Genomic DNA, 24,493 nt, shown 5'->3' with positions numbered 1-24,493 from the left:
TACAATTGTAAATCCTTTTCTTTTTGAGTTGTGTAAGTTTTTATCTCCTGAAAACCCAGTGTCTTTTTTTCTCAAGGACCTGGGAGCCTTCCTTGCCTTTGAAACAGAATCTCCAGGACAGATAAAGCTCCATCTCCCTGTCCCCCGTGGGAGGGAAGAAGCCTAAGTGGTAAGTCAGCCAGTTAGCAGACACAGATAGCCTAATCACACTGGCCAAAGCCCCAGCCTGCTCTTTGTAATTTTCCACCACCTTGACTCTGTTCAAGCCCCTGTGCCTTTGCCCGCACTGCTCCTTCCTCTCCCTTTGAAACTCCAGTCACCTCTGCACAGAGCCCGGTTCTGTAGGGAGGCCTCTCCTCTACTGCACTCACTACTGAGTAAAATGTGTCTCCACTGCCTTTAACTAGTGTCTGCATTAGTTGTTCTTTAACAGTCTCTGTCTGAACAAGATCCTCAGGTGACCTGCATGTACATTAAAGCTTGAGAAGCACTGTTTTATATTATCTATCATTCCCTCAGTGACGTCTAATAAACAGACCTGAGTGAAGACAGGAATTATAATGCTCATTTTACTAGTGAGAGAGCTGAGGGCCAGAGCTTTGCTTGAAGTCACACGGTTAAACTAGAACTTAAACCCATCTCATGACTCAGCATGGTTTTCCATGATCACATACTAATCAGGAGTAAAACAGCTGGTGAAGAAAATCAATATAAGGTTTCTCTTTATGCATCCATTGCTGCAATGTCCTTATAGGGGCCACTCTTCTTCAGCCATTTCAGGGTCAAGTGTCTTCCAGGAACGAAGAATTCTCATCTGAGTCATCCTGTCAGTGGAGTCTCAGGGGTCACAGCCACTGGAGCGACCCAGTTCGAGCACTGAACACTACTCCCTCCGGTCTGCAGAAGCCCAGCCCCTTCCAGACCTGCGCACACAGGAAGCCAAACCCAGTCACCGTCTTAGTCCTTGACCAGCCGCCTCACCCCATATGCACGGAGAACAAGGATTTCTCACAGTCAGTGTCTTTGGCACAGATGATTTAAAGTCAACCATCATTATGGTAAATATTTTTATTGTTAGCTTTACCAGAAAAACTTGTATTACAGGCAATTTCTAATGCATACTTTTATTAGAGCCAGATGACCATTTCTTCTAGAAAAACAAACCTGAGGTCAGAAGAACAAAAATAGATTTAATTTTATAGTCTATCTTTATTAGTCATCCAAAGCACATCAAAGCACATCAATTCCTTTATGTAAGTATTACTTCAACACTATGCAGTAAATCATTAACATACAATACATGAGCAAAAAACCTTATATCCTTAATCTTCTAGTCAACCATCAACTTTTCTTAGATTTTTAAAGACAGGAAAATTAAACTTATTTCAAATAACAGAACCTCAAACACTATGTACGTTTGTAATGAGGTACACCAGTCAACTCTAAGCCTCCTATTTTCCAGATTTAGCTGTAACATCCCTTACTCACTTCTTAGATTTTTACCAGTCTTCTTTGGGGGCTACTTTATCTTACTGAGCCTACACAGAGTAAGTATTAAAATACCTTAACGATCTACACTGAGACTACGGCATGAGTGGGTTTCCAAATCTTCAGAGACACGAGTACAAACATCGGAAGAACACAGGTGAGTGCCCCTCAGTCTCCTGGAGCGGGGCAGTTTCAGACAATCACTTTTTCTCTGAGGCTGAAGTCTGTGGTTTGATCTTTTTAGCAGCTTCCAGAACAGAAAGTGGGTTTACTTTATCTCCAAATTCTTTTTCTCGGTGCTCAAGAAGAACGCCCTGCAAGGGAAAGGGAGGGAACATCAATCCTCATTCTGAGTCACTGGGTCAGGGGACCGATACTGAGCAGCAGCTGTCCTCAGCCTGTTAGGCCCTGTCCTCAGGCAGCAGGAGGCAGAGACCAGAATCGGGCCTGGCACTTCCCTCGAGGAGTTTAGTCTTTTGGGGAAGGGAGATCAGGGGACAGCTACACCATAATCTTTGGACTGTACGAGCAGCTTTTGGGGGGAGCAGGAAGTCAGGAGTAATCAAATTTAATCGGGCGATCCGGGAAGGCTTCACAGCAGGAGAGGCGACCAGCACGCCTACAAGTCGAGGCGAGGTGAAAGAGCCTTCCCGGGCAAAGGGAACTGAATGAGCCTGAGGGTGCAGGCATGGAGCTCAGATGTCAGCCTTTGGCAGGGGTTGAACGACCATCTGAAAAGGGAGACCCTCTCTTCACTTAAGTTTTCCTAAGAAGCTGGGAGCCCCGTACCTCTGATACTATGATGAAAAATGCCCAAAGACGCAGGACACCCCCAAAGTATTATGTAGTGTTAAGAAAGATAAAACGTGTTCATGATCAAAATCAAGAAATCCTTGTTAAAGAGTTCTCTGGCCCATGACATCTGAGAATGCATCTCAAATTAAAAAAAAAAAAACCAGCTGTTGCTATGCCATTATTTATAAGTACTTTAAATAAAACAGAAAATCCCACCACACTGTGGTGACCACAGGGAAGCTGGTCAGGAAGCTGTACTGCCTTGCCCAATGAGGCAGTATCCAGACAATAAAAATCCTGAGGAAGAGTATAAGTGACATGGGAATATGTTCATAATATACTGTAAAATGAAAAAAATCTAGCTTGGTAAGATACTGACTGTGTTTTGAAAACAAGAGGCCTCTCGGCTTAGCTCTGTTCTAACAGGTTGTCCGTGGTGGCTGAGCTTATAGAGAACAGCGCTCCCTATTTTCTACTGTTTCGTTTTCAATTTATTTATGTGGAAAACACATTACTTCATTAAAGTAATTATGCTTTAAAGATCAGTACAAAGGAAATCCCCACTGCATGGCACTTGGCACAGCGGGACCACAAAAACTGCTTCCAAGAAACATGGAGGCCGGTCCCGAAGCTCTGCCAGCCAGTCGGCCTTCCGGGAGGAAGGAAGAAGGCAGGAGCTCCAGGGAGCTCCAGGGAGCACCAGCAAAGCCAAGCACCACACCTAACAATACCAAGGCTTGCCTGCCAGGCTTGGAGAGCCCGTAAGCACCAGCTGAGTCACTCCAGGCAAGAGTAGGCTGGCAGGTGCACCAAGCCCTGCCCTGGAGGCTGAGGAAAGGCAGGGATAGGGAGGAGGAAGGAACCCCAGAGTGACAGAGTGGGATGACGCTGAGTGATCCTATAAGCACGTGGCCTGCCCAAGTGCAAGTGCATCTGAAAGGGGTCTCTGGGAACCATTCCTAAAGAGCGGCTATGGGTGAGGGAAGGGCAGGGTTTCTGCAGTAGGACAGATCTGAGTTCCTGAGTTTCATTTCCACTTACTAGCTGTGTATTTTTCCCTGTTTTTCAAATGTCTAGGCCCACTTCCATACATGGAGATGGGAATAAAAATACCCAACACCCCAGACTGGCTGTGAAGAAGACAAGAGATCACGTATAGGAGCACCAGCAGAAGCTACCACTATGACACTTTGATATTTTGCAGAAAGTCAGCAAATAGGTTTACGTTCAATCAGACACCAATTCATGCTCGATTCTAATACAGATCACTAATAGCAGCTTTACAGGAAGAGATTAGAAATAAAGTTTAAATTTCTATTCCCATTAGCTTTTATTCCTCCTAAACTAGGAAGAGTACTCTGTAATTATCAATGTTAACAGTGAGATCCACCTCTGCAGACAACCCCGTCTTTTCACAGATGAAGCCAAGTGTTCGTGTCATGCTAAGAATGTCAGAGAACAGGCCAGAAGTCAAGAACCCAGTCTTGGGTCCCCCTGCCAGGTCCTCGAGGCTGCATCTGCTTTACCCCATCCCTGCCCTGCGTCTTCCTGGCTGCTGCTGGCACTGCCCTCCAGTGCAGGGGAACCGCCATGGCTCATGGCTGCCCATGGTCTGACAGGGAGCACCCACCCACCTACCCCCTGGGCCCACAGAGTCCTCACCTCCCCACACCTTCCCATAGGCCCAAGTTACCCTGGATGCTCATAGCCAGGGCCCAAGACAGCCCATGCAATGAGAAGTCTGTTACCCCTCCAGGGGCAGCTCTGAAACCAGGACCCCCACAATGAAAAGATCCATCTCCCCACATCTCCTTGCTCCTTTCCCTAACTTGGCCTATTTTAAATTCTTTTCCCTTCACTTTTCTCTACTGTCCACCCTTGATGACCTGGGAACACTACAAAGAAGTCCATTCTTGACAGAAAAAAAGTCATGTTTTCGTTCAAGCACAGAAAACAGAACTTGACATCAGAACAGCTGGGTTCGGGCCCCAGCAGGGCCGCTGATGAGTTGTGGTCCTGGGTGCGGCACTCACCTGGCTGGCAAAACTGTGACAACCTCATAACGCTACTGTGAAGAGTGAGATGTGTGATGAATGACAACTTCTCTCCCGTTCCCTCCCTCCTGTTCCCTGGCTTTCTGGAAGGAAGACTGGGAGACTGAGTAGGGAAAGTCACTCCCCACTGGGGTCTCGTGCTCACACTCACAGACACCGACGACCACAGACCCACATGTGAACACTAGGAGTTTACCTGCTTTCCTGATCCCAGCACAAAAACGCCCCCGAGGATGAAGCCTTCGCCTTCCAGGTTTCCAGAGAAGCCTCCGTTCCGGGCCCGGAAGAAGTTGTTCCAGACACCCAGCCGGACAAATCCCATGAACATCATCTTCCGCCTTTGGGGGCCGTAGAACATTTTCTGCAGCAGTGAGGACAGACCCCATGAGTAGGCTGTGCGCCTGCCTCCCCCGGGGGGAAAGGTTCCCAACAGGGCACTGATTTTCAGACAAAGACCCAAAGCCTGCTGGCCCGTGTCCTTCCCACAAGGGACTCCACCCAGGGGCTCTACCCAGCCCCACCCAGGGGCTCTCTCAACTGCCAAAGGAAACAGCTGCCGACCTGAAGGCAGGCCCGACCCAGGAAGCCTTCAGCTCTGACCCTGACCTGCTGCTAGAGACAGACAGGGTTCTCGTGCCAGACAGGGTGATTACAGTCCAACATTCTGCAGTGGTGAGAGCAGAGGAGAAAGAAATACGACTGCAATAAATTAAGGGGCAGGGCTTGTGCTGGGCCTCCACCTGCACGGTGGGGAAAACCCAATGCAGTTCCAGCTACATCCTAGGCTCCCATTCCCAAGTGACAATTCAGGAAGGGTTCAACTAATACCTAAAAGGACAGCTTTTCAGTGTGCAATCAAGCTAAGTTCAGAGGGCCGGGAAGGCTGCCGGAAGGTCAGGGCAGCTGAAGGGGTGCTTTAGAGGTCAGACTCACCATAAGGTACCAAACTCTCTACACCTAAGCACAATCTCCACCAGTCTGTGTCTGACAGGCTCACGGCACCTGTACCTTTTCATCCAGGAAGATTTTTCCCCTGAAATAAGGCTGGAAGTCCTCCACTTCAGTCTTGATCTGCTCCTTCACCACTGCGTAGAGAGGAACACCCAGCTCATCCAACTTGGGCTTCAGGGAGGACAGTTCTGCAGCTTCCTGCAGAAAACAGGAAACAGGTCAGGGGCGCACACATCTGTGGATCTGTGGCCAGCCAACACCCCGTGTCCCACAGGCCCAGTGCATGGCTGGCACTGAATGGAGAAGAACAAAGACAATAAAATGCCAGAAACAATTAAGGCTTGTGTAGCCCAGCCTAACACTGTCCCAGCTGGGCACTAGGCCTCGGTATAGGGTATCAGTCCCATCCTCAGCACAGGCTTCTTGTGTTCTCCTTGGTGGGAAGCAGAGGTTGGGCTCCTGTTGTGGCTGTCCTAGCCACTGCCCAGGGAGCATCCAATAACTAAGAGGTGGCACTCAAACATGAGGCTCTACTTCTAGCTATGATGCTTCTCGTCTAACTCTTCTACCAGGGGTACCCGACCTCTTGGCAAGTCTGGGCCACAATGGAAGAAGAGCTGCCCTGGGCCACACGTTAAATACACAAACACTAATGAAAACTGATGAGCAAAAGAAGGGTTTAAATTTACGACTTTGTGGTGGGCCATGGATTGGACACCCTGTAACTAGCCCTTCCCTGCAGAGGCCAGAAAAGCACACGGGCCTATGGGACGACCTCCATGCAGGCCATGGGGAGAGCTGCCCCCATACCTTTGCTCGGCTAGCTTCCCCTCACTTCAATAACCTTCTTTCTCTAGCTCAAACCCCACCCTCCAGGAAGGGATCTCTATTCTAAACTGTTCTCTGTCGCTAGTCCAGCCTAGAGTAAAGCTCTGATTCTCTGTGCATATCCAATCTTTTCTGCTTGGTGACTTTTTCTGTACTGAGTCTGTGTTATCATTGCTGAACATTGTGTCCTACGTCCCTAAGTGTGTCTCCTAGTTAGAAACTACGTCTCCCATTTCTCGTATCCTTCAGTGCCGGGCTCACGGCTGAATATACAGAAGGCAAGGGGGGGGGGACATCTGAAGGTGAAGGTGGACAATGAGGAGAAAGCAGCTGAGCTGAGAAGTGCAGACGTCCTGGACACCCACTGCATGAACTGCACACTGGACGACTAAATGAAGCTGCCTGTGCATGGTAAGGCTTTGAAGTTAAGAACAAATTCCTTTTTCATATTTGGTGTCAAAATAAAGAAATAGCAGGAAATCCTTTCAAATGCCATCCACTTGCCTCCAATGCACACATTGTTTGTTATATAGCAACTACATTAGTTTTTAATTATTTTCTAGAATAAAACAAAAAGGGATGGCTAGCAAAGCAGGATTCATTACAATGCTTTCGTCAAGAGCTTTGGTGAGTGGCAAAGTTGGCCCTAGAGCAGAGAGGACTACAGGCTTGATGTGGCCAAAGGCCACCTGTGTGTGAAATGAAGGTGTAACTCACTTTTCCTGGGCTCTTTACTCTGAGTGTGTCACTGGACAAATCCATGAAGTGGACAGTCACATGCGTCCTCCACAGTCCACTCAAAATAGCTCAGACTGCCTTCCGACCATGCTCTTAGACACATAAGTTTCTGCAAAATGCTTTGCCAGGGCAGAGACCAGAGCACAGGAAGTAAGTTGTAACTACACAGAGCAGTTGCTCTTGGAACCTTTTGGGTTTAACTGGCTTGAGAAATCAAGTCACAACTGGCCTCCATGTTGGTATTCCGAGGTATCACAGACTCAGAATCAAAAGCTCTGACCTTCAACTGCGGCAGGCAGAATAACACCCTCTGAGGAGGTCTGTATCCTGATCCAGGAAACCTGTGAATATGTGTCTTTACAAGGCTGGGGGGGAATTAAGGCAGCAGATGAAATTTAGGTTGCCAGTCTGCTGAACTTAAAGGAGATTATCCTGCATTACCTAGGTGGTTCCCATGTGGAATCACAAGGATCCTTAAATGTGGAAGAGGAGAGTGGAACGTCAGTGTCACGGTCCTGCATCGTGAGAAAGACTTGACCAGCCACTCCTGGCTTTACATATGGAGGACCGGGCTGCGAGCCAAGGCCTGCACGTGCCTCTACAGCTGGAAGAAGCAAGGAAACCGTGTCTCCTACACCCTCCAGGAGAAATGCTCAAGAGACCCATTTCCGAATTCTGACCTCTAGAACTGTAAGATAATAAATTTGTATTGTTTAAAGCCACTGAGTTTGTGACAGCAGGAACAGAAAATTAATAACCTCCCCGCAGCAGTGTGACTTGGCCACAACCTCTGCACCTCAGTTTCCTCCTCTGTACAATGTGACTAACAACAAACTTTATTTTCCAGGAATATGGTGAGGAACAAATGAAGTAGCGGGCACAATAGTGCCCTGAATGCAAGGTACAGCAGGGCATCATGTCACCAAGTCGCTTCTTTGCCAGCCCAACCACACAAGCTAGGGAGAGATCTGCAAGGCTGAAAGAAATTCTTCAGGGTTAGGAGGACAACAAGAGGGATGAGGATGACGACTTGCATGGGGCCAAGGCCACTACTTGAGAAGCACAGTTGTCTCAAGAGTAGGACTGTCATTTCTGGTTCTCCCCCAGGCAGGTCAGTGATCGCAGAACCTGGATCTTCTGCCACTGACTGACTTCTGTGACCAAACCACTCTGGCCCTCAGTTTACCTATCTGTGAAGTGACAAGGCTGGACCTTGCCTTCCCTTGACAACTTCCTCACTTACTGAGCAGACAATGATGGCTTCCTTCTGAGGGGCCAACCTGGAGACTGCCCAGTCAGTGGGCCCCAACTTTCACCAAACTCTCATGCCAACTGTACCCACACTATCAGCATGACTAAAACCTCCCCAAGCTACAGATTCAATACCAGGAGCACAGTGAGGCAATGGAGCTCACCCGTGCAAATGTGTGGCTCTTGACTGTCTACCAGTGACTCTAGGGACTCACCAAGAAGAGAGAGACAGGCAGGTCTGTTCTACAAGTGCAACCTCGTGGTCCCCCATGTGCCACAGATGCATGGCAGGTGGGGGCTGGCCATGCCTGTACCAGTAACAACCCAGACACCTCCTTTCAATGAGCAAATCCCTGTGCTGAGCATCAGGAACACGGAATGGGACCCAGTCCCCGTCCTTGATTCAACAGGAAGACAGTCCAGGACACAAATATTTCAGGAGTGCAAGGGTTTGAGAGTAACAGAGGAGAGTGAAGTATATTGCTAACCCCAGGACATGGTGAGTAATTAAGTGAACAGAAACAGAGTAAGTCAAAGAAATACTTAGAGCAAATAAAAAAATGGACCAGTGCTGATCAAAGGCTAACGTGGGCCACAGATCGTTGACCCAGGCTGGGACTATGCTGGCCCCCCACTTGCTAAGATCCTTTTCTCTGACCAGTTCTTCAAAGGTACTCACCTCTCGACAGAGAAAACAGCCTGGCCTCCGCACAGCCATAATCACAGCTCCATTCTTTTCCCAGAGCTCCTTTGCTTTGAAAGTCCTTGGTTCTGGGGAGAAAAAAAGGGTATTCGGTATCATCTCTGCCCATCCCTGCCCCGCCCCACCCCGCCCTCTCAGCAGTTCATCGATGGCGCCAGGCCTACCAGAGGACCTGGACAGGCATTTCACATGTGGGAAAAGCAAGCAGGAGACACAGAGAGGAAATAGTCACCCTCTGAGGAAAATCGATATAGTGTGCGGATCCTATCATATATATACCCAAAATGTCTCTCCTCCAAAAAAATCTATTTGCCCATGTGAATAACCCAAACTAAAACATTTCTGGAAGAATGCGGCTGAGAAAACCCCAACTCTTAAAAAAGTATTCAAAGGTATTAAGTCAACAACAGCAAAAAACAAAACAAAAAACTTACCCTAAGCACGTTAACGACAGCATTATCCACAGGGGAGGGGAGAGGACACCCAATGAGGAAATGTGTGGGTAGCACTGCAGTTGCAGCCAAGCCCAGTTCCCGGGACAGAGTGAGTCTGCAGCTAGCTGTGTGACTTTGGACATGGTGTGACTCCCCCCTGAACCTCAGTTTCTTCATTTGTAAATGCAGATGTTTAGCACTAGGCTGCAGGGAGTATTAACAGATGGATGTGTAAGTGCTCACCACAGTGTCTGATGACACAAAGTTAGTGAGGGGTTGGTAAGTATGAAACCTTATTAACATTTTTCAGAGGATTCCATGTCCCTGTGGGATGTTATACTAAAATTGGGGGGTCGGGGCAGGGGATGAGACTGGGAATCCCTGGCTTACACAAAGCACAACAGTTCTCTCTGCAGGGCTTCTTAGTCCCTTAGAAAGGTGACCTACATCGTAAATCAGTCACGGTCCCTGCCTTCTGTTGACAAACTTCCTCATTTACTGAACAGATGACAACAGCCTCCATTTGAGGGGCCAACCTAGAGATCTCCCAGTCAGTGAGCCCCCACTTTTACCCAATTCACACATCAACTATACTCACACTATCAGCGTGACAGAAATCCCCTCAGATCCAGTGCCAAGAGCAGTAAGGCAGTGGAGCTCACCCACAGAAACGTGTGGCTCTCAGCTGTCCTCTAGGGACTCCCAGGGGCTCCCCAAGAAGAGGGAGACAGGCAGGTCTGTTCTACAAGTGCCACCTCATGGTCCCCCATGTGCTGCAGCCGCATGCACCACAGGTGGGGGCTGGCCATGCCTGTACCAGTAACAACCCGGACACCTCCTTTCAATGAGAAATCCCTGTGCTGCACATCAGGAACACGGAATTGGACACATGGTGTTCCTCAAACTTTTTGACTTGGGAGCTCCTATTTTCTGAAGATCTAGAAGCCCAAATTCTTCAGAACACACTCTGGAATGATTGGTTTAGTAAGCAGTGGTACAATATTACTAAATATTTTGGAGCAATTATCATTATAGTTAGAGAAACAGAAAATGAAAAATGATTTTAGTAAGAAAAAGCTAAGCTGTAAAATATATACTCAGATCACAAATATATAATAATATGCAAAATGTGCAAAAATTAAAATGATTATTATTAGGATAACAGAATTATCACTCATTTTAAAAGCATTACATTTTCCTAATATTGTTATATTATTTTCAATTTAAAAAAAAGTTATTTTACAAAGAAAAAAAGTTAAGTAAGCCTGCATCCCAGTGCCCTGGAAAAGTACTGAGACCAGAAGGGTCACTGCTTACCCTTCTCCAGTGTTTTCAGGTTTATTTCTTCCAGATACTCCAGGGTTGCTTGCTGCGGCTTAGACAGAAACATGTCCGTGTTGGCCAGCACCAGTGCCAGGGCAGCAGCCCCCAGAGCCCCCGCACCAATCGACCACATCCCCATGGTGAAGAAACTTGGATCCTGGAGGAAAGACATTTCTGGAGATTGAGAGGAAGGAAGACAACGTTACTGTTCTCACAAGACGGCTGGAATCTGATCTCTCAAAGTGCAAGGCTCCGGCTGGGCAGCCACCAGGAGGCCAGAGCAAGGGGAGCGGGAGCAGCAGAGATGGGACTGGACAAGGGCTGCTGAGCACCCGCCACGACAAAGGATGGATGCAACAGACACCAGGAGGCTCCTGCCTCCAGGAGCTCACCAGTGAGTCAAGAGTGATGACAGAGAAATGACAGCCCTCTCAGGCGCTTCTCTTGCTTTTCCCTTGCCCATGCCCAAGGCTGTAGCCCCCCAGTTCTGGGGTGCTCATCTGGGTAGGGGTGGGAATGACCAAATGAAAACAGTGTTTAAAGAGAATTTGGCATCTCTGTATATTAGGGAAGGGGAAGAAAGGGGAAGCCCAGTGTGTGTACTGGGGGAGGGTATGCTGCTATGGCATCTCTGATGTGAGGAACTCAAGCTGGGAGAAGTTTCTTATAACCTCGCCACTCAAAATGTGGTCTCATGGACTGGCAGCATTGGCATCATGTAGAAATGCAGAATCTCAAGCTTTATCTCAGAACTGAGGAATCATAAACTGGATTTTAATCAGATCGGGCAAGCGATTTACATGCACATTAACATATGAGAAGCACTGTCTTGGGGCAAAGAATTCAGGATTTTTGTGTTTGGTTGGCCCCGGGGAAGCTGGCCTTGGAAAGCAAGGCCCTCAAGGCCCTGACTTCTGTTGCCTCAGCTCACTGCAGGAGGGCAGTGACGGTGACGGCCAAAGATGGGAACACATCTCCACACCTCTGCTTGGAAATGCCTTACCCCATTCGTCTATTCTTGAAGACCCCGGCACCTCTTCAAGAAGTCTTCCTGGATGCTCTGCCTATTCCCACTCCCAGCCCAAGGGTGTTTGTTCACCCCGACCCTGGTACTGTGACTGCATTGCATGGGGATCTGTCTAATGTGCTCAACACGAGATTTGGACCTATCTGCCAGTACTCTCTTCTTTGACTGTCCCTCAGTTTACCCCTGAACCTCCTGTGCCTAGCGCGGTACTTGTTTGGTATACAGCAGGCTCTCCATAAATGTGTGCTGAAATTAATTCAGGAGAATTGAATGAGGAAGATGACAACTTGTGGAAGACCGAAGTCCTTGGGCCAAGCAGGAAAGAACCTCCCATGGGCTGGCTTCCAACTCTTTTACGCAGAAAAGTGACACATGATTGGATTACAGTGCATAAAACAATTTGGAGGAAAATCACAGCTCTCACCTGCTTGCTGTAAACAAGAGATTCCCCAGTGTCTGGAACAACAGCTGTACCTTTACACACTTCCAAAACATCCCTGGATTTCTGACACGTGTGTATGATTCAGGAGCACATGGCACAGTCTCTGATTACAGACCTGATAACATTTCTACATCAGTACTCAAAAGCCAGCTTACATCTACCCTACAAAAGGCACTGCTTCAACTCCTGAAACACATCAGTGCACTTCAGGAAGTCCAGTGACCCTAAAAGTCAGCTCCACAGCCTTCCAACACACCACAGCTATTCTTAGAGGCAAACATCAACAAGCTCCCTCAACAAGCATTTAGCCTGTTTGCTCAAGAGTAGAAGGGAATCAGTCTCAAACAAACTCAACATTTATTTCCAAATATTTATTCAACAGGGATCTGTCTAATAAATGGCAATTTAGTCAAATATAAAACTAAATGATATATAATCCTCAGGAGAGACAAGCCTAGTACAAGGATAACAGGAATTCAAGAGGAAAGGTAAGGCACCTTGGGAAAGGTATGAACATGGGGCTATGGTAGAGCAGGCCTGAGAACTGTTACATCTGCTCCAGGCAGACACAGAAGAACCCAGAAGGAAGTGTCTTTGGAGCTGAGGTAGGACCCAGAGTACAGGATGGAAGAGCTGTGTAGGCCCAGGCTGAATAAACCTGGGAAGCAGCAGGCTGGCTGGGGGTGGATGTCAGCAGTGAAGGCGCTCTGAAAATGCAAACTTCCATGTCCCACAGGTCCTACCTCAAGTTCAAGAGGTGGAGTATAAGACATGGGCTCCAGGAGCAATGTTTAGCATCCCACCTCCACCTCTGGATGTGATCCAGAAAGTTTGAGCAGCGTGTGGACCTCCTCCTTAGCCCTTGTAGCACTGGAGATGACAGTTGGGCCTCTCCATGTACTTGGGCCTCTAGCAGCGGCTCCTCTGCCAGTGGAAAGCAGTGAAAATTGACTTGGGAAACACCTAGAAATTATGTAGGTCCAGCCCCTCAGCTAAAGCCCTGTGAGCTACAAAGCAATTCCCATCTGGCAAGTCTTAAAGGAGGTACCACTGGAACCTGCTGCACAGCAAGAGCTGACTCTAGACCCTGAATTACATCTATTTCCACCTACAATAACAAAAAGGATGATGATTCAGGTAACAATGGTGATGTAGGCAGACATGGCTCACCTCTATACACAATCACAACAAAATTACAACTAAAATATAGAATAACCATCACTCAGGAACATCAGAAATTGAGTTGAATGGAAGTCTGACAACTATAGAATTGAAGAAACCACATCCATCCAGACTAGTAGCAGGGGTGCAGGTACGAACACCAACGTGGAAAAGTATGGCCCCAGACCCCTGTGAATAAAAATTCAGGAGGGATATCTTGGGAGCCAGAAGTCCCAGACCCACACACACACCAGGTTCCCAGCCCAGAATCCAGTGCCAGGAAGATAAGTCCCCACAACTTCTGGCTGTGCACATCAGTGGGTATTGAGTTGGTGGAGGAAACTGTTAGAGCCCTAAGCAGTTCCTCTTGGAAAACTCACACATGGACTCACCTACCCAAACCCACTCCCTCTGAGCTCTAGCACTGAAATGGGGGCAGCCTCAAGGGCACCGGTGGTATACAAGGAGAGACTGAAGTGTCTGCAATCAGGGTGAGCAAAGGCCATTGTCCCTTTGCTGAACCAAGCCCTCCCTCCACAGAGCTGGTAGGCTGGTGCCACATCTGAGACTCCATCAACCTGGCTAACACTGTGTGACCCACCATGGAGATCCATAGAGACTCTATCTCACCCAACTTAAGGGCTCACCCAAGCTGTTTCTCCACAAGAATGGCTGGTCTTGGCTCCTAAAGCCTACCAAACAAGCAACAGCTGGCTTCAGTGAGCCCAAGTAGCAGCCAGATTAGAGTCACAGCTGGGCTTCACCTGGGCATCCCCAAGCCCAGCACAAGAAGCAGCCATCTCACATGGCTTTACAGCTCAGGCAGGGTGCCCCAGGCAAAACATGGGTGGGGACTAACCTTGGCTTGCACCACCCTGGAAACCTCTGGGCCAACGCACCCCATGGGCAGCTACAGACCCGGCTGGAGTCCCACCAACCTGCCCCTGCACAGCTGATCCTCCATGGAGGGCAGAGGTTGGTGGTCAGTGTTCACAGCCAGTCCTTGCAGCTGACTGGCCTGGGTAAATCCCTCCCATTGATCTGCCAACACCAAGGCTCAACTGCAAGGGGAGGCTGTACTCAGCCCACATGAAGGGTGCAACTTGAGTACCCAGCTTGGGTGATGGGGAGGCTGTGCCACAGGGTCCTAGAGGACACCTATGATATTAGCCCACACTAAAAAGACACAGAGTCAAAGAAGTTCTACCTAATACACAGAAACAAACACAGGGAGGCTGACAAAACAACGTGACAAAGAAACATGGCTTAAAGGAAAAAACCGGTCAAAACTCCACCCCCCCAAAAAAAGCTAAATGAAATGGAGATGAGCAATCAGATGCACAGCTGAAAACACTGTTTATAAGGATGCTCAACAAACTCAGTGAGGACCTCAGCATCGGTCTCAGCATACAAAAGTCCCAGCCAGAAACGTAGAACACACTAATTGAAGAACAATTTACAGGGAAAGAACAGGAGAGTGCATGAAGCTGAGAATCAAATCAATGATTTGGAACACATGGACACAAAAGAACAACCACACAGGAAGAACAAGAAAAAGAATCCCAAAACAATGAGGACAGTGTAAACAGCCTCTGGGACAACTTTAAGAAGTCCAACATTTGCCTCATAGGGGTTCCAGAAGGAGAAGAGAAAGAGCAATAAATTGGAAATCTATATGAAAAAACAGTGAAAGAAAACTTCCCTAATCTGGTGAAGGAAGTGCAGAGTCCCAATTATGATGGATGCAATGAGGCCCACTCCAAGACACATCATTATTCAAAGGCAAAAGGTTAAAGCTAAAGAGAGACTCTTAAAAGCAAGAGAAAAGGAGTTAGTCACTGGAAGGTTGCCAGATGGGAACACGGAGGGGGATAATGGGTGAAGAGGGGAGGGGATTAAAAAGTACAAATAGGTACTTACAGAACAGCCATTGGGATGTAAAGAACAGTATAGGAAATGGAGTAGCCAAAGAACCTATATGCATGACCCGTGGACATGAACAGTGGTGGAGGATTCCCTAAGGAAGTGGGTCATGCTGGGTGGGGGAAGGCCAAGTGGAAAAATCAGGACAACTGGAATAGCATAATCAATAAAATATAATTTGAAAAAATAGAGAGAATGGAAAAAGGGACCTTTACCATCTAACAGAATAATGTGTTTCACATGGGTCTCTAAGGCTACTAACTAGAAATAGAGGAAGGCCAGCATTAACTTAGTGTCACTAACATGCATGGTCTCCTTTCATTCACTGAACAGTCTGATGATGCAGAAATTACTCTGTTTCATAGCTGACAACACTGAAATTCAGAGAAATTCAATACCTTCCCCAGGGTGGCAAAGCCAGCAGGCAGCAGTTTGCTACCTGGACCTCGATCACCAGGACTCCAGAGCTTTTGGTCTTTCTACTGTCATACTTTGCCAACTCCCACATTCATCTGTGGGTTTCTGGAGATCTAGGGGTACCATCCCCTTCATCTTAAAGAGAATTTTAAAAGATCAACTCATTTTTCCTGTCATCAAATAGTCAAACCATGTTTACTCTAAAGGAAATTTACCATATGACAGATGTCCCTTCTCTTCCCTGCCTTTCATACCCTTTGCTTAAGGAAAGGGTCAGTTTCTCTGGAAGAGAGTAGCAAGGTTGTTTACAGACCAGTTGTCCCCGCCTGACAGCCACAGTATTCAGCTCTCCACTGTGGGACTTATCGGGTCTGTCCTCTCCCACACAAGAAGGTGACGCATGATAAGACCCCTAACTAACAGCAGCTGTGGCAGCTCAGACTGGTAGCTCTGGTCGGGAAGAGCATGGTGCTGAGGGAGGAGACCCAGCTGGGGTCCCTCGGTGAAGCTAGACTGCTTCCACCACCAGAGCTCTCTCACCACCAACCCCTCCCCCTCATTTTCCTCAACTCAGAAATGATGCGGTTGGCCAAGGTGAATGCTAAGGCTCCTAAAGCACCCCAGTGACAAATCCTGTGACTCTATCAAAATCAGCTCACTTTGGAGTCTGAACATTCTTGGTTCTTCATCATAACTCTACCCTCTCCTCCCCATTTCAATTTACAGAGTGTTTCTTCCCTGCAGCCCAGAGCTTCACAGGTATCTTCCCTGCCCGAAATATCATCCCTCATCCCCAACCTTAGGCAGTTCAAATCTTGGAACAAAGCACTCACCATTCAAAAGTGTCCGCACTCCTTCTGCTAAGAGAGGCTAACCCAGTGAGTGAGCAGACAGGAATAAGGCACAGGCGGCAAGGGAGGGGCTGAGGGTGGAGCTCCAGAGTCCTGCCTATGGCCTGAAGCTCATTCACTTTAAGGGCAGGACCAGGTCACCCAGCAACCCTGGGACTCCAGCAGCTGCCAATAGTCAATTTCCAGAAAAATATCCAAATGGACAGCTGCCAAGGCCCCCAGCCCTTCAGAAAGTTGAGTAAAGTTTGAGTCATCGGCAGTCATGCAAGTGATAACATTTGTCAAGTGCCAACAGACTCCCTCTCTGCTATCTGGTGTAGTCTAATGAAGTGAAGCCCTTCAGCCCATGTGCCACAATAACTAAAATCAAAGGGAGATTTCTCTTTCTCTGTGGCTGCTGTGCAGCCTAAACCTTGTCCCATTCTTCACCCACACCCAGGAAGTCAGCTGGCACAACTGAGGCCCTTCACCTGCTATCTGTTCTTTACCTCATTTGCCTTCCCTTTGTTTTCTGCCAATTTAAGTGGCTCCTTGCAACCCACACTCCCTTCCTAGGCAACTTCCCCAACTTCCAGCACTTCATTCACCACCTTGGAATTGACTTCCAGGTTCTATTGCTGTCCTGACTCAGTTTCCACTTGTGTGCTCTGTAGGTTATCTTTGTTGCATTATGTCCATAAGTGACCCCCTCTAAAGTCAGTTTCTCTTCTCGAGTTCCCTATCTCAGGGAATGACACAACATTTAGCAAACTGCTCAAGCCAGAAATGGAGACTCACTTACTTCCTTTACCCTTTTTGCCCACATCCAATCAGTCAGGAAAATGTGTTTGCCACTCACCCGCTTCTTAACCTCACTGCTGCTGTCTGTGCCCAGGCCTCTATTACTCTGTACCTGGCCCATTTCAGTAACACACAGCTGAGCTTGGGTTAGCTCTAGTCAGGTCCTCTACAACTAGTTCTCCACGCTGTAGCCAGTGTGACTGTAACACACTGACCTGATTGCCTCTTTCCCCTGCTCTTGGACTCCCACCATGAACCCCTCAGTGTGTTGATGGAGCCCTTCACAGTTTAACTTCAGCCCACCATTCGGCCTCATCCCTGCCACCTTCATGGCCATGCCAGATCACTCAATGTGGAAGGACTAGAACAGGTTTTGTTAGGCTCCACACTGTTGCACCTGTTGCTTCCTTTACCCAGAACACACTTCCCATCCATGCCAACTAGGTAAAGGCCCAGAGCAAGTCACACTTTCTCCCCAAAGCCTTTCTGGAAAGCCTGAACAACTGACTGCTTCCTCATCTCTGATTATATGGTGTGCATGCATATGCAAACACACACATACCTTGGCACACTGCATAAGCAAATGGACTTAGTGTATTTGAGTTCTTAATATGTCTGTCTACACAATATGGTGGACTGATATGAGGGCAAGGACCACTGTCTTATTCATTTCTGCATCTCCAGCCCTTAACAGAAGTCCTGGTAATTAGCAGGCATTAAATGTCTAATGACATGATTTAAATTTTACTCTTTAAACTCCACAGTGAGGCAGAGCTGAAACAAATTTGTAGTAACCAAATTTTGGCGCTGGCAATGATCTTGAAGAAAATACTCAAGCCAGGGGTTTAGGTAAATTAGTCTTTTTAAGATTTTGTTTATTTTTAGAGAAAGGGGAAGGGAGGGAGAAAGACAGGGAGAGAAACATTGATCTGTGGGTGCCTCTCGCGTGTCCCCCACCAGGGACCTGGCCCATAATCCAAGCATGTGCTTTGACAGGGAATTGAACAGGCGACCCTTTGGTTCACAGGCCAGCAAGCAATCCACTGAGCCACACCAGCCTGGGAGGGTTTAGGTAAATTTAGGTTAGGTCCTAGCTCAACTGCTCACTGGCAGGGCAATCCAACATAGGCTATAAAGGCACTCTGGGCCTGGGTCTCTCATCTGTACACACAGAGGAAGGAACTAGCAAACCTATGAGGTTATCTCAGTTCTGACATCCAAAGACACTGAAGTACCACATGACTGCAACTCCAGGGGTCTGACATCCAGAAAGCTATGGGAACACCTGCTACTACTACTGTCTTGTTGGGTATGTATTCTCACTCCGTTTCCCCAGGCCTAACTCCTGCCTGTTCAAGGGACCGTCTATGCACAGGAACTGATAAAGTCTTAATAAAACAAAGTACCAAAAATATAATTGGAGGACTTTCTGGTCAAGATGGCGATATATGCAGACATGGCTCACCTCTTCACACAACTACATCAAAACTACAATAAAAATATAGAACAACCATCACTCAGGAACATCAGAAATTGAGTTGAATGGAAGTCTGACAACTACAGAATTGAAGAAACCACATCCATCCAGACTGGTAGCAGGGGCGCAGGCATGGACACCAATGTGGAACAGGCTGGCCCCAGACCAATGCAGATAAAAACTCAGGAGGGATGCCCTGGCTGGTGTGGCTCAGTGGATTGAGCACCAGCCTGCAACCAAAAGGTCTCCGGTTCAATTCCCAGTCAGGGCACATCCCTGTGTTGTGGGACAAGTAACCAGTAGGGGACGCTCAAAGCAACCACACATTGATGTATCTCTTTCTTTCTACCTCCCTTCCCTTCTCTCCAAAAATAAATAAATAAAATCTTTTTAAAAAAAATTCAGGAGGGATATCTTAGGAGTGAGGAGTCCCAGACCCACACTAGGCTCCCAGCCTAAGATTCCAATGCTAGGAAGATGCATCCCCACAACTTCTGACTGTGGAAACCAGTAGGGATTGAGTTAGTGGAGGAGACTGTTGGAGCCCTAAGCATTTCCTCCTGGGCAACCCAAACACAGCCTCACCTACTCAGACTCCCTTCCTCCGAGCTCCAGCACTGGGGTGGCAGAATGAAGGGCACCAGGGAGAGACTGAAATGTGGCATCAAGTGAGCAGAGGCCCTTTTCCATTTGCTGAGCTAAAAGATGGTAGGCTGGTGCCACATCTGAGACTCCATCAACCTGGCTAACACTGTGTGACCCACCATGGAGATCCACAGAGACTCTATCTCACCCAACTTAAGGGCTCACCCAAGCTGTTTCTCCACAAGAATGGCTGGTCTTGGCTCCTAAAGCCTATCGAACGAGCAACAGCTGGCTTCAGTGAGCCCAAGTAGCAGCCAGATTAGAGTCACAGCTTGGCTTCACCTGGGCATCTCCAAGCCCAGCACAAGAAGCAGCCATCTCACATGGCTTTACAGCTCAGGCAGGGTGCTCCAGGCAAAACACAGGTGGGGACTGACCTTGGCCTGCACCACCCTGGAAACCTCATGGGCAGCTACAGACCCGGCTGGAGTCCCACCAACCTGCCCCTGCACAGCTGATCCTCCATGGAGGGCAGAGGTTGGTGGTCAGTGTTCACAGCCAGTCCTTGCAGCTGACTGGCCTGGGTAAATCCCTCCCATTGGTCTGCCAACACCAGCCAAGGCTCAACTGCAAGGGGAGGCTGTACTCAGCCCACATGAAGGGTGCAACTTGAGTACCCAGCTTGGGTGATGGGGAGGCTGTGCCACAGGGTCCTAGAGGACACCTATGATATCAGCCCACACTAAAAAGACACAGAGTCAAAGAAGTTCTACCTAATACACAGAAACAAACACAGGGAGGCTGACAAAACAATGTGACAAAGAAACATGGCTTAAAGGAAAAAACAGGTCAAAACTCCACCCCCCCCCAAAAAAAGCTAAATGAAATGGAGATGAGCAATCAGATGCACAGCTGAAAACACTGTTTATAAGGATGCTCAACAAACTCAGTGAGGACCTCAGCATAGGTCTCAGCATACAAAAGTCCCAGCCAGAAACGTAGGACACACTAATTGAAGAACAATTTACAGGGAAAGAACAGTAGAGTGCATGAAGCTGAGAATCAAATCAATGATTTGGAACACATGGACGCAAAAGAACCACCACACAGGAACAAGAAGAAAAAGAATCCAAAAACAATGAGGACAGTGTAAACAGCCTCTGGGACAACTTTAAGAAGTCCAACATTTGCCTCATAGGGGTTCCAGAAGGAGAAGAGAAAGAGCAATAAATTGGAAATCTATATGAAAAAACAGTGAAAGAAAACTTCCCTAATCTGGTGAAGGAAGTGCAAAAGTCCCAATTATGATGGATGCAATGAGGCCCACTCCAAGACACATCATTATTCAAAGGCAAAAGGTTAAAGCTAAAGAGAGACTCTTTTTTTTTTTTTTAATTTTCTTTTATTACTTTACTGATACTGGATAAAAAGCTAAACATTTTATAGAGTGATAAGAATTAGGTGAGTTAAAGGAATACACTGAAAAGAACTTGTCTGCTGTTAGTTTCTGGTAAATAATCAGGGGATAAAAATGCCATACTGGACAAGAATAGGAGGGGCGGGTGATGGGAAAGAGAGAATGAGAGGAGGAGCAAGAGAAGGGGAGTGGAGAGGTATCATCACAATTTACACCATATTACACAGTAGCACTACAGGATAACAAAGGATTTCATAGCCAAGTATTCTGTTAGAAGTCATTCCAGATGGAGTGAAATTTGCAGACCGGATGGGCAATACATCTTAGAGAAGTCATATGGATGGCATATCAAAGTTAGTTAAGCATAAAGAGAGACTCTTAAAAGCAAGAGAAAAGAAGTTAGTTACTGGAAGGTTGCCAATGGGAACACGGAGGGGGATAATGGGTGAAGAGGGGAGGGGATTAAAAAGTACAAATAGGTACTTACAGAACAGCCATTGGGATGTAAAGAACAGTATAGGAAATGGAGTAGCCAAAGAACCTATATGCATGACCCGTGGACATGAACAATGGTGGTGGCACTGCCTGCTCAGGGAGCAGGGAGCACTGAGTGCAGAAGGGCAAAAAGGGAAAATCAGGACAACTGTAATAGCATAATAAAATATAATTAAAACAAAACAAAACAAAGCACCAAGCACCATCACTGGGTGGATAATTCATGCCTAATACAAATATAGACAGCATTATATTCTGAAACTGAGGGTACACCTGTCCAGTTCAGCCCTACCCAGGGAATCCTCCCTCCTCAGAATGAGCTGGCTGAGGTACAGCCAGGGCAGAAGGAAGAAAGGGGTGTTGAGGGAAACAGAGGTAACTGTAGGTGCACATGGGCCTCCTCTCCTCGGCCCTCAGTGAACAAGCCTCGAAAGGGGGCCTCATCTCCCTTCTTTGCTCTGCTCTGTTCCCCTCTCCTACCCTTAGAGCTCTAGTTCAGCCCCTTCTTCAACTGAGTAAGTAAGGAAACTAAGACAAAGAGAAGGAGCTGGCTAGTTTGGGGTCACATGGGTGAGGGCTGGTCCATGACTGTGCAGGGACCCCCAGCTCCTAGCCTATGACTATTTATCCTGCACTGAATACGCCTGCAGAGGCTAGAACAGTGTGGAAGACCGGGGCTCAGGAAGGTGGGCAGGCCTACAGGTTCTGAAGTCTACTCACTGGCCTGAAGAAGGCTGAAAGCAAAACTGCTCCTGAACAGGGTCTGGGAATCCGGTGGCTAGAGAGCACCAGCCTTTTCTAAACCCAATTCTTTGTATAATCCAAAGCCAAATGTTTTCATTAAGGTCACTTTGTCCATTCTCAGCTAAGAAGCCATTATGCATCTCTCTGACCCACAGTAACAAAGGTCCCGTCAATTCTTAACAACAACACAGGCTTGAAAATGCCAGTTAAGCAGCCTGGTGACAGACACCCAGGGCCCCAAAAGCACTAGGGATGTGCTCCCTCCCACCCATCATTAAGTATCATAGAAGTAGCCATTTGCAATGAGCTGCCTAGCTCTGGCCCAGCCTGCCTCTCAGATGAACCTGTGCTGATTCCTGAACAGATGCTGAAATCAGAATAAGGGGACATAATAAGCTACTGAGAAACTCTGAGACACTGCCGTGGGTGAGGGAGGAATGTGGGGGTTAGGAGAGGTCCTGTCCTCTGATCAGTGATCCTGAAGCTACAGAGCCTACCCTCCCAAATATCTGCCCGTCTGCCCCTCGTTTGTACAGCCTCCTGACAACGGGCAAGAACCAAAGGATTAAAACCATAGGTGGTGCTTTGCAAGCTACCTTTCAAAGAGTGACATCTATGTGAGGTGTAATTCTTAGTACTTTCTAGATTAGTCAACAACTGCCCCTAAACTGTTGTTTGTACACAAAACGAAGGGTTTCTGATGACTGGACAAGTTTCAAGGAGTCGAGGGTTCACATTTTCAATCCCAATTCTGTCTCCAAGGCTGGGCCAGAGCAGGAGCATCCAAGACTACACGGGCTGGCTCTTGGACACTGCTTTTCAAAATAAACCCTAAATAATAATTCACCTTTTTTATTCATCTGCCAAGATCAAAGGAAAACACATTAAAATTTTAAAAAAAAACAACCAAGAGTAACTAAACTGAGGTCTAGGTAATTGAGCTGTGGAAAGAGCATGGTGTGGTAAAGAAAAGAGGCTCAGAATCAGATGGGCCCGACCCAGTTTGGCTTTTGGACACTACGGGTGTGCATCCCCACTGTCCCTTTCAGACTAGGTCTTAACCATCTTTTTCATCTCCCTCACCTCGCGGCCCCTACAAGAAACTTGAGGATTGCTGCCTTGTTTAGCTTTTCATTCCCAGACTTCGGCCTGGTGTTTTAAAATGTATACTTGGGCTCTTTCCAATTGTGGCAATTTTTAACCTTTTCAGAGGAAGGCAAACAGGTGCCTATGAGGTTCTGAAAAAGCTAGATACCGTGGGCCCATAAAACACAGGACGCTATGCAAATACAGAGTAGAGGTCACCAGGTCCCTCAGGCTACACCCGCTCACCTCCAGGCGGCTCTGCTCGAGAACCCCTGGCAGCCCCGCAGACCCATCCCGGTCTCGGCCCCGCAGGACCGACGCGCCAAGGCAAAGCCCTTTGCTCAGTTCTTTGTCTCGGAAATTCAGGGATGTCAGTGCCACCTGCCTTACTCAAAGCCTGGTGGCGGGGCAGACACACGGAGGTTCCTTGCAAGTCAGAGGCGCCGGTCCCAGGTCCGGGTCTCGGACCCCAAACTCGGGGTTTTTCCACTGACCGCAGCGCACTGGGGCGGGCGGACCAGCGCCGCGGAGCCAAGAGGGGGCGTCGTCCCCTGGAACAGGTTGGAGCCTCCCCCGGCACCCGGCAGGTGCGGCAGCGCCCTACGCGGTTCAGAAGGGGCTTCCTCTCTCCACTGTGGACCCGCCCGACGGCGGACAAAATAAACCCGCAGCCAATCAATCCGCGCACGGCCGACCGGCTTTGCCTCAGTTTCCTCACCTGCGCGGAGGCGGAGCCAGCCTTCGCGGAGGTCACGTGCCTCGCTGAGCCCTGAGTGTAACACGTCCAGGCTGTGCTTCCCTCCCGCCCGCGTTCTCTGCTGCCTGACGCGAGGGGAAGGAGCACCAAACTCTCTCCAGCCCCATGGGTACGTGGGTGGACCCAGCGCCTGCGCAGACTCGCCACGGCCGGGAGCCGCGTCACTCCCACGTGACCTGCGCCCCCCCACCCCGCCCGGTAGGAGGGGCTCTGGCTCAGTGCCCACCGCGGTTCTTTGGCGCTGCCGCTGGCGCCGCTGGAGGTGATACGGTCTCTCCGGTCTCTCCGAGGCCCTAAGGACCTGAGGATAGTTCAAATGGGGTCCCTGGTTCTCACTGCTCTAGCTTCGTTCAGTCCTTCTCGAGTGGTGACCCTAGACTTCTGATTCTTAGCTTTAGAGGCCCCTTTTGGAGCAAAAGGACTCGCCTAATTGGATCTGGACACACCTGTCCTGCAGCTAAAGACGGCTACCTTTCAGTCCTCAGAGCAGTTTGTTGATGTCTTTTTTTGGTGGGGGCGGGGCAGGGGTTATCGGTAGGAAGAATCCTTAGGACCAATGCACTCGATGTTTAGGAATGGCTTCAGAATTGTCAGCCTCTGACCCAATCCCACCTTCTCTTTAATCTCGAAAATGTTAGTCAATGAGCCGATGATGGTGAGGGACGGTCAGGAGCACTGGCTCCTGGGATGTTGTCCACTCCTCTCAGATTTTGAGTAACGTGGTCTAGTTTGGCCCCACCCATCCAACCATTCATCCATAATTTAC

At 48.3% G+C, this 24,493-nt stretch overlaps 1 protein-coding gene across 4 annotated transcripts; it reads right to left on the bottom strand.

Moving 5' to 3' along the window:
* Window positions 1-1,053: 1,053 nt before the first annotated feature.
* Window positions 1,054-23,855, bottom strand: PRXL2A (peroxiredoxin like 2A). Of its 4 annotated transcripts, none has more exons than XM_037147922.2 (6): window positions 23,689-23,855; window positions 10,560-10,722; window positions 8,785-8,876; window positions 5,346-5,486; window positions 4,534-4,698; window positions 1,054-1,802 (listed from the first exon to the last, which is right to left on the bottom strand). In XM_037147922.2, the coding sequence occupies exons 2-6, from the start codon at window positions 10,702-10,704 to the stop codon at window positions 1,689-1,691; spliced, it is 657 nt and encodes a 218-aa protein (XP_037003817.1). In that variant the 5' UTR covers window positions 10,705-10,722; window positions 23,689-23,855; the 3' UTR covers window positions 1,054-1,688. The 4 variants fall into 4 exon arrangements, with proteins under 4 accessions (XP_037003817.1, XP_037003813.1, XP_037003814.1 ...); XM_037147918.2 differs by having other exon boundaries at window positions 10,560-10,739; window positions 23,689-23,772; XM_037147919.2 differs by lacking the exon at window positions 23,689-23,855 and adding an exon at window positions 16,369-16,452 and having other exon boundaries at window positions 10,560-10,739.
* Between the last annotated feature and the right edge of the window lie 638 nt (window positions 23,856-24,493).

Source organism: Artibeus jamaicensis, unplaced genomic scaffold (assembly GCF_021234435.1).
Source record: "Artibeus jamaicensis isolate MK-2021 breed Jamaican fruit bat unplaced genomic scaffold, CSHL_Jam_final contig_332, whole genome shotgun sequence".
NCBI lineage: Eukaryota > Metazoa > Chordata > Mammalia > Chiroptera > Phyllostomidae > Artibeus > Artibeus jamaicensis.
The sequence above is the reverse complement of the archived record's forward strand: the minus strand, read 5'-3'. Positions and strand labels throughout refer to the sequence as shown.